Here is a 10,547-nt window from a genome sequence, read left to right on the forward strand (position 1 = left end):
CACTAAAGAGGAGTTTTTGACGTTGCTTCCACTAAAACCACAACCAGAAGAGTCGATATTTACAACGTTGTGAAAAAGTACTTTGTTGAAAATAATGTGCCTATTGAAAAGCTGGTGTCTATTACAACAGACGCCACACCAGCTATGACAGGACACCACTCATGATTTATTGCACTGTTCAAGGCCGACCCGTACTTTCCTAAAATTGTGAAATATCACTGTACCATTCACCGCCAGGCTGTATGCGCCAAAGTCATGAGATTTGATCATGTGATGGCACCTGTCATTAAGATCATCAACTCCATTCATGCAAAGGCCAATCAGCACAGAAGCTTCAAACTGCTCCTCCAGGATCTATCACCTGGACACAGTGATCTCCTTCTCCACACTGAGGTCAAGTGGCTGAGCCGCAGAAAAATACTGCATCGCTTCTGCTTATTACTGAACGAAATCGAGGCTTTCATGGAGTCAAGAGAGGAGGACACTACACTTTACTCTGATGCTGAGGGGCTGCTTGATCTTGCGTTCCTGACAGACATGACAGATATACTCAATCAGCTCAACGCTCAGTTACCAGGTAAAGACAGAATAATTTCTGGCATGATCAGCGCTGTAAAGGCTTAAAGCAAAACTGTCCTTCTACCTCCAGCAACTGAAAAACAAAAGTCTATAACACTTCCCAGCAGTAGTTAAGATGTTAGATAGCCATCGAGGGGCTGACTTTGTTTTGGGTGTCAATAAATAATTTGACCTCGTATCAAAGCTTGGTTTGAGGATAGGTTCAAAGATTTTGATAAGCTGGATCCATGCGTGGCATTCATCGATAACCCATTCATGGAACTAGACATCACAGAGATATCAGAAAAGATGGCTGAAACTTTTCACTGTCAATCCTGTGAAAATGGAGATAGAGGCTATAAATCTTCAGAATCATGTTCAGCTTAAGTCTCAGCAACACTCACATCATTTCTGGAGCCTTGTAGACCCAGAAAACTACAAGAACATTCACCAAGCAGCACTTAAAATTTCTGCTTTATTTGATTCGACATACCTTTGTGAAGCTGCTTTTTTTTTTTTGACATGAATGAGCACATCTAAATGACTGTATTTGAGTGAACCCGAGTGCATACATTCCTGCATACACCTCTTTGGTGGACTCGATGTAGTGCCAGTCATCTCACTAAGTTTTAAAAAGAGTGAGTGTACTAATGTTTTCTTGGACCTTTGATGTTGAGTTATTAAGTTATTGTATTAGGGTTGAGTTATTTTTGATAAGCATTGTGTATGGCAATTTCACAAGTTTTCAAACAAAAGCTTATGTGAGTTGATTAATAAATATGTGCGAAGTGATGCAAATAGATCTTGTCCACTTAATTTTTTCTATGTAGCTCTCAGTTGAAAAAAGGTTGGGTGTCTGTGGTTGTGTGTTCCCAGGAATCACAGTTTAACCAATAAAAGGATTTGGTTGAAATTTTACATGTAGGTTTTTAAGGGTAAAGAGATGGTTCCGGTAATAATTTTGTTGCCCTTAAAATAACATTATTCTGAATCGAATTTTTTGACAAACAAACAACTAAAATTCTGAGAATAATTTTCGCTGTATGTTGGTAGGTATAGAATGGAGAATAAGACAATGATCTTTCGACAATAATGAAAAATTTGAGCGAACATGTGATGTAAATCCTTGGGAATTTTTTAGCTCGGATTTTTTTTTTTTTTGACATACAAACTTTATTCGTATGGAGAAGTTACATATATAAAATCATATATAAAGAAACATTTTAGTTTATAATTAATTCTCTAACCAAAAGTCAAAACAACAATTAATTTGTACGATGAGTCAAAATATAATAAAAATACTTTGAAGTAGTTTATCACATTTCATTAAAATTAGTAAAATGATCTGGTAGAAAACAAATGAATAAAAATTAGGATGGAGACAAAAATCACCCCATTTAAACATTGGATGCACAAAACTTTTTAAACCGTCTGTGGGTGCGTATTAGACGGCGAAGAAACATCATATTATCTTTTGAACCATATGGATAGTATCGTATCAAATCCTCGGTGTACTTCCAAGTTACATTAAAAGAATCCGGAATTTTGATAGCAAAAACAGAGTATCTCGCAGCTGTCGAAATAAGAATACCTTTAAATTATTCATTTCAGATAGGGTCGCCTTTTGCTATCCTATTTCTACTTTTGGAATTGGTAATCTGAAGAATGATTTTTCCACTAGGTGTTGTCATTGTTATTACACTCATGAGAAGCAAACATCCTTTTCTGAATACACTCAATATATATTCAAAGCTGATTGAATATTCGTCTATGCTCATAAAAGACGGAGCATAACCCTGAGAAATTGTTGCAGAGGTATAACTTTAAGTTCTTGTTGGAATCAGAGTATAGGTTCTTTCCTCTGTCTTGGCTTGTTTCTTTCTTCCCCTCCTCCCTTGTGTGAGCTGATCTCCTCTAAAGCTTTAATCTCTTCCAAAACATTCTTCAAATTGTCAGGGTTACATTGTTGATTTTTGGTTTCTTCTTTTATTTAACATGCCCAGCATGCACCCAAAAAAATTAAATTGAGAGCAAGGCAAAGTAAACAGTACCATTGATAAATTTATTAATACTTGATTTATGATAGAGTCTAGGAAGTAGTACAAAACCATTTCTTTCAAAAGTGGAGCGTTTGAATTAGAATCCGAAGAGTTGAACTGTATGTAACGGGGTATTTGTAAATAATAAATATTTAGAGGATTGATTTATATATTTTTTGCGCATATTATGTTTATTTATATGGATTTGAACTTTTCGAAAGTCGTAAATCAATTCCTTTCTATGAAATACAAATAAGGTGTGGATTTGCTAGTTTATTTCTAAATAAAGTGATAAACTATCTGTGAACATTAATCTAAAAAAAAACGTAGTGCAAAAACATTATTTGTCTATTAATATTTGCAAACTGATCTGCTGTCAAACTTTGAAATAATATTTAAGGTAATGTTTTCAATTGAATTGGTATAAACATCAAAATAGAGTCAATTTTAATACAGAAGTGATTTTTTTTGTATGTTTAAATATGTAGTCAGTATTGTGACATTTGGATAATTTTTCTACCAATTACGTCTCTATCCTTACAAATCATCGTGTAAAAATAGTGTAAACGGAAATACTTATATAAATAGTACAATTCCCATTTTCAACCGACTCGGACTTAGCAGATTTCTTCTTGAGTGTAGACAAAAAACTTTTTAAATTTGAATAAAAAAATCAAGAATCTTTTTAAAAATTTAGTGGTGTAGATTATTATTCTTCAAATTATTGGCATTAGTGAACCAATTTTCGACTTTTTTCCCCCAAGAAATGAATATAAATGAATTATTCCAAAAGGATTCGTTGTTTCAGTAATACAACATATCTTGGTCCTTTGAAAATACTTTAAGCAAAAGAAGAAAAAAAATGACAAAAAAGTATTATTATAATTGCGTATTAACAAAATTTAATTGTTCTTTTATCCACTTATCACAAAAAATTTTATAATGATTATTATTTTTTAATCTCTATTAGTATTATACTACCTAGTACAGTAATCAGATGTGTTCCAATGCAAACAATAAATGGGATTAGATTGTGTTTTAATAATGAAAAATAGGTTATTCATATTGAAAATTACCTACAAGAAATGAATATAAATGAATTATTCCAAAAGGATTCGTTGTTTCAGTAATACAACATATCTTGGTCCTTTTATCCTCCGATTTTGATTTTTGGGAAAAATGTCAAGAGAAAAATAGGAAAAGTGTGTATGTGGAAAAATGGCAAGATTCTTTTTCATTGATATAATAACTATCACCAATATATATTTTAATATACTATGATAAAACAACAACGCGACAGCGATTCCAATGGAAGAGGTGCTTAATTCTCCGTTATCAATTATAATATCATTAGACATGATGGATTGTTTATATTGGAAAATACTTCATTATGATCCAGAATGTGTCTGAAGAAGAGGTGGTTGGCGACACGACAAACTACTGAGAGGATTTGACCAGGTTGTCAAAGGTCGAGTCGATAGAGAGTGCTAGGAAAACTGTAAAGCTTAGAACAGTTGGAGCAATCTGAAATTGCAATGAAATCTTTGTCTCTTCATAAACCTTCTTTCTTGTCCAAAGAGAACGAAACAGGTTCCATTACGAGGTTACCTAAAGGATTCGAATTTACGAAGTTTTTTTTTATCTAAGACTGTGCCCTTATACGTCTAATGTATCAAGCCAAGTTATGAGAACCATAAGAAGTGACTTATAGGCTCTTTCAACGAATTTTTATATGTATTTTTCTAGTCTGATACAATGACATTTGAATATGTAACTACGTTTGTAGTAAATAATAATGGTCTTTAGTGATGTTTAATTCCATCAATTAATTTATTTATTGAATAAATGTATATACATATTTTATGATGACAGAAACGGGTCTAAAAGTTTATTAGACACACATGTTATTATCAAATTTGGTTAATTTAGGTACGTATGCTTAAGAGGCAACTCTATGGGAAGGTTTCAGGTGCCTTATATTTCTCTTAACTGTATTGGATTTTAAAGTTGGGCATTTATGAAACTGTTTTGTCTATTAAACTCTAGGTTTACCTTTCAATTACAGAGAAATCCAATCTTGTTTTAATTCTTTTGATCATGGTAGGTATTAGTATATTTTTCATGATCTTAAATACACTATTAATTTTTCAAAGGCCGTTAAAATGTTTGTTTTATTATTAAAAAATATATAATTAAATTATTGATTTTGATCGTTATTATCGGCTTATGAATGTTTAAAAAATGCATAATATTCAAATAATTTAGATCAAATATATTAGATCCATGGGGAAAAAATCAAAAAAGTCGCTCATGAGGATTTAGATAATCATATAAGTTACATCTATCAAATTGTGATAGAATATATATTTTTACATAGGATTACCGTAGCATGAATATGATACATTAGTTATTATTTTAATGTTAAAACATATCAAATATAATAGACACAAATAATTGGATAAATGGAGGGACACATTTTAAATTTAGATGTGCTTTTTATATGCTTAGATGCTTAAATACTTCCATGTTCTCTAAGAATTAGAACAAAAGAAGGGATCTTATATACTTTATCCTCTACAAGAAATACTTGAATTCTAATATCTACGGGAAGAAACAGGAAAATACAGGAAATCCCGTATTTCAATATTGGGGTTTTCCACGAGGAAACGGATTTTACTAAAATTTGGTATGTGGTTTTATTTATACTAGTCCTTCTTAAAAATGAAATAATTCAATCGTAACTCAATTTAACTTTGTGTTCCGAGTGCTTAAAGATGAAGAAGTATAATACAGGTTTAAAAACCTATCAGATAGTTCAACAAAACTTATATGATTTTTTATTATATTATCATTTATCTACAGATTGGACACTAATAAACCTTTTTTTTTTTAAAGTTTAGAGTGGTATAGTCATGGAATCAGGAGTACTGCTGTGATTGATAAAAATCATAACCTCACTTATTGTATTATTTTTTTGTACATTTAGTCTATTAAACTATAAAAGGATATATTCAATAAACATTATTTTCTTTTATTTTAACTAAATATATGAGGCTATAATTTGTATACTTCCGGTTCCTTATGAAAATGTATTGTAAAATTGGGAATTGAAAGTGTTCTATATCCTTCTGAAATTTCCATGTGTTTTTGAAGCAGTATGATATGTGATATTTCAGAAGTTTCATATTTTTGCTAGTGATGAGCAAGTTGACTTTTCGTCTGCCGGTCGGGTTGTGTAATTTAAACTAAAATAATACAAACTCTTGTTTACCTAATATTATCTCGTTCATCACTTACTACTTTTTGTTTTTTTAAATGTTCCTTTAATTGGCTTGATGGAGTGCACTGATTAATTATAAGTAAACATTATAGTATTATAATTACTCCATCTAACCCAGGAATCTTTTGGTGAAATCCATATACATAAAGTATATTTCTTTCTCTAGAAATCACCGGAGCGCGACCGTACAATCATCAAGTTCAAGAGAATAACTCCCGAGTGTGCTGTCCATGAGCTATGGCGATGCCATTGCTGTTTAAGTTTTTTTATTGGGGGTTGGCACGGGTTAAGCTATATAAATAACCTTCGCACTACTCGTAATAATAATGAGGAAAAAATGGTGTTTATAATATATTGGTAATACTAAAGAAACTCAAAAGGAAAGAGGCGTTTAAATAAAAATGAATCGAAAAAAGATGTACCTCAAACATGTTCACTAAGCTTCGATCAAAAAATGAGTACAAAGTGGGGACCCGACACTTTTAGTAGCATTTAATTACCATTCAATCCCCGTTATTTTTAATTACTGTTTCATTGTGCAACCAAAGGACAGTTAAAACCAAAATAAACAATTTAAATTTTATCTCATGTCTCTAAGTGTAAAAATATCAGATACACAACAAAAAAGGTAACTTGGTGCGATATCCTCTACACCAAGTCAGTGGCGGGAAGGTAGTGGAGACCGTAAGCTTCTCCATCTGAGCTAGGAGCAAAAAAGTGGCTTACTTCGAGCCTGCTTCCATAGTTTAATTCCCCAAAAAAAAAAAAAAAAAACCTTATTTTTTTCAAAATACATGTGAATTTTTTAAGAATGTCTATGGATTTTTGAAATTTTTTATTCAAAAAAATTAAATATTTTGAATTTTAATAATATATAATAAATAATAATATAATCTTTCAGACATCCTTGTCACTGAAGCTAAAAATGGTTTGTGCTGGTAAATAATGGATTAATTAAATATTATATTTGGTACATCAATAAAATAAAAGAAATAGGATAAAATTTTTTGTAATAGAGTAATGAAATTTTGTATTTGAATATTCCTTCTAGGTTTTTTACACTAAAAAAAGAGGTCCTCAATTTTGTACATGGTAGGGTCACATTGGCTTTCCAAATAAATATGAGCAACTTATGTTTCGAATAATGAATGATGACTTATAATTTATTAAAAGTACACAATTTTCCATTCATATTGTTGCTCTAAGGGGAGCATTAAACATATTTAATGACCAAGGTGTCATATTTTATACTATCATATTTTAAAGTCCATATTTTCTTAGTTCTTTTCGTATCGAAACTCACTAATTTTAAGAAAATTAAATTTTTTCTATACATTTTTTAATTCTAATTTAATTTTTTTAAATAGAGCTATAATTGTGTAAGTTATTATGAATCTAAATGATGTTTTTTTTCAATTAATATATTAGAAAATAAATCACATTTCATTAATCAATCTCAAATTCTAATTGCTTTCTTTCATTTTTGACACTTTTAACTACGGCCATTCTAGTGTTAAGGGTTGCAAATTGACGAAAATCCGCTTTGAACGGATTTTCAATCAATGTTTTTCAATTTTTATATCATATATTTTTTGATTAATATAATCTTTATTCCAATAATTAGGGTTATTTATTCAACATGAAAATATCCAAAGCAAATGGAACATTTTTCCAAGTCGTTTTTAGTGTAGAAGTTGACCGTTTTGGAGACATTAAGCTTAATACGAATATAACAAAACTTTGTCGCATCTTTGATTAAGAAAAATGTTGAATCATTGCCTTGTATTGGAATTTAAAAGGATCTGGACAGCCATAAGCTCTTAAAGCATTACTTATCATCAAAAATGTATCTCTAATAAATGGGAATACCCTGTTATGTAAAGAATATTTTGTATAATTCATTCCTATATACCCCCACCCAATAAATTAATTATTACTTTTATAAAGGTCTAAAATTTTCCCTATTTTTCTGGTCCCTAATCCCTCAAAAACAGAATTATTTCTATAAAATATACATAAAAACTTTCACAATATATTAATTTAATTTGTATTCAAATTCTATAAAAATAAAGTTGTATAATGTATATGACTGTTTTTATTTATTTACATTTTTACTCTCATGGGATGACGTTTTATTCAGTTTCATGGAGAAATTAGTTCTAATGAAAAATTATGCATATTCAAATCAGTTCAAATAAATTTTATTAATGAACTAAAATCAAATAAAGTGTAAAATCTGAAAAAGGTCAAATAACGACCTTTCTATGGAGTTCAATGTCTTCAATATTGATACCAATATGATAATGGTGGGGCGTATTCAAATAAATTATGAAGAAATGGACTACTTGCACTCCAGTTTATCGTCGACCCATGCAACACAATCTCAAGTATAGTTTATGTGGCCTCATACAACTTAATAGGCATGTTTTTAAGATACATAAAACCCTAAGCTCCATCTGCCCCCTCTTTGAAGAAGATGAAGAAACACCGTTTCATCTTATCTATGACTGTGGATTACAATGTAAGACATGACTGAACTTGCTATGGAGTCTATGGAAAGGAAAAGATCAATGGAGGAACAACTTTTGAGGATTTTTAAAATATGCTGTGTAATTATGATTTATTTTATACTAATAAAGTTAGAAACTCATAGATGAACCCCTACCGGCTGATACCGGATTGAGTTCCGTTCTGGCGGTGTGTATCAAGGAGCTAAACAAACAAACTACCAGGCTTGACCGTACATAATATACATCCAACATGGTGTTACTTGAAGTTTATTATTTAACTTAGGGTGTCAGTGAAAACGTTCTATGCAAATGTACCTAGAATTAAGTTACTTCTCAATTCAATAGACCAAATTAGTAGGTAAGGGATTCAAATAAAGTAAGCACTCCTATGTATTTTTTACATACTTATTCCATTTGCTTCCTTTTTAGTAAAAAAAATAAAAAATTAATGTCATGTATTTTGTATTTCAATCTTCACAGAGTTTTATTTTGTTTTTCAAAGTAAGCACCTACCAAATATAAGATGTCATGTTTCTACTTTTCTTCATTTTCAGTTACCATTTCATTTATCTTTGCTCCTCACATACATATATTTTTTTTGATAGTTATATAAAGCCTCTTCATGAGACGTCAGCATTCTTGATGACGGCCATTTTGAATGCCTAAACGACCAAGCTTTAACAAAATAAATATCACTTTTCATTAATATTAAAGGAAATAGTGAAATATTACGATATATTTGGATGTCAAAATGGGACCACCCAATCAATTAACTTAAACTTTACTCTCTATCAAAAAAAAAATATATATATACATATATATTCCTCTAATGCCTAGTTTTATTATATATCTGACCCTAAAGTGTATTAAGACTATTTGCCTACATCTTTATACAATCTTATTTTGATAGTATGGACAATAAATTAACTATTACAATAGAATTAAAAGTATCATATATTAATTACCTTACTTTCATCTTCCTAATCCTTCCAAAAAAAAGTACCTTAATCTAATTAGAGTTTTTATTATTGGTATCAAAGAGTAGTATTCAGTGCAAGGCGTTAGGTCTTTTTCTATTCTTATAGCGATTTTATGATGTTTCATCTAGGTAATTTATTACTTTACAAATATGAGCCCTCAGGATGGTGTACCCCTCAAATATGATGCAATCTACGACGCCAATCCAAACACTTTATCATATGGGATTCTTTATTAAGATACAAACTGAAGCATTGAACTACAAATTACTAAAGAGCACGCATTTTCTCTTTGTCATATTATAATTAGTGATTTTTTGTTTGTGTACTTTTTTACAAAGTTCTTCAAAATTACTTCTTGAGTGTTTGTGAAAAAAAAAAGTGCTTATACACATAAAAGAAGTAAGGTGCTTACCATAAAATATTCATTAAGCCTAATAAGATCTTCTTATTGTGGTTATACATTCTGTCCCTATAATCCAAAGACCTTCCTCTTGGTTCTTGCTTTATTTATGTGGCTTAATATTCTTCAATGTACAATCCACATTTTTGAATAATATTCTGCTATCTTTAGAGAGAAAAATATTAATAAAATATATAGGACCTATTGAGCTTTCTTCGTAAACAATCCACTTACCTTCTTCGTATGAATACTACCAAGCCAATGCCTATTTATTAGATTACGCAGTCACTGGGATACTGATTTGGTATATCTCTTGTAATAGGAGTAATATTTTTCTTACCCATAATACATATATGTGCATAAACATTTTTCCTAGAGTCTTTTTTTTGATATCCACGCTTCTTTGCGCAACGCTCTTTTTAGTATGAGTGAGTTTTTGTACTTCTCCGTGTTTCCCCTTGTCTATTTTTCACTTTTTTGGGGTTCTTTCTAACAGAAAACTTATTCATACATAACGTTGTTATCTATCCTTCATATTTATTAATAGGTGCATATATTAAAAATTTAAAGAAAATAATGATTGTCCCTCAATTCACTCTCCAAAAAAACTTCCTTTCCTTTCGAAAATATTGCTAAATCCTTTTCCCAAATTCATCACTAAAATTGTAATAGAAAGAATTAAGCAAGGAGGTAGATTTGTGTGTACTCAAGTAGTAAAATTGGTTTCATAATAATAGACAGCTCATAAAGTATTAAATATTGCAATTTAGTTTGTTCATA

General features: G+C 30.3%; 1 protein-coding gene across 1 annotated transcript in view; it reads right to left on the reverse strand.

Annotated features, from left to right (window-relative positions):
- Positions 1-10,197, reverse strand: part of LOC121118715 (glutamate-gated chloride channel alpha) — a 103,612-nt gene extending 93,415 nt beyond the window's left edge. The window contains exons 1-2 of the mRNA XM_040713304.2: positions 10,002-10,197; positions 9,780-9,932 (exon numbers count right to left, since the gene is read on the reverse strand). Coding sequence (XP_040569238.1) covers positions 9,780-9,829 — 50 coding nt within the window. The 5' untranslated portion in view covers positions 9,830-9,932; positions 10,002-10,197. The remainder of the gene's footprint in view (positions 1-9,779; positions 9,933-10,001) is intronic.
- Between the last annotated feature and the right edge of the window lie 350 nt (positions 10,198-10,547).

This window comes from Lepeophtheirus salmonis, chromosome 5, assembly GCF_016086655.4.
Source record: "Lepeophtheirus salmonis chromosome 5, UVic_Lsal_1.4, whole genome shotgun sequence".
NCBI lineage: Eukaryota > Metazoa > Arthropoda > Copepoda > Siphonostomatoida > Caligidae > Lepeophtheirus > Lepeophtheirus salmonis.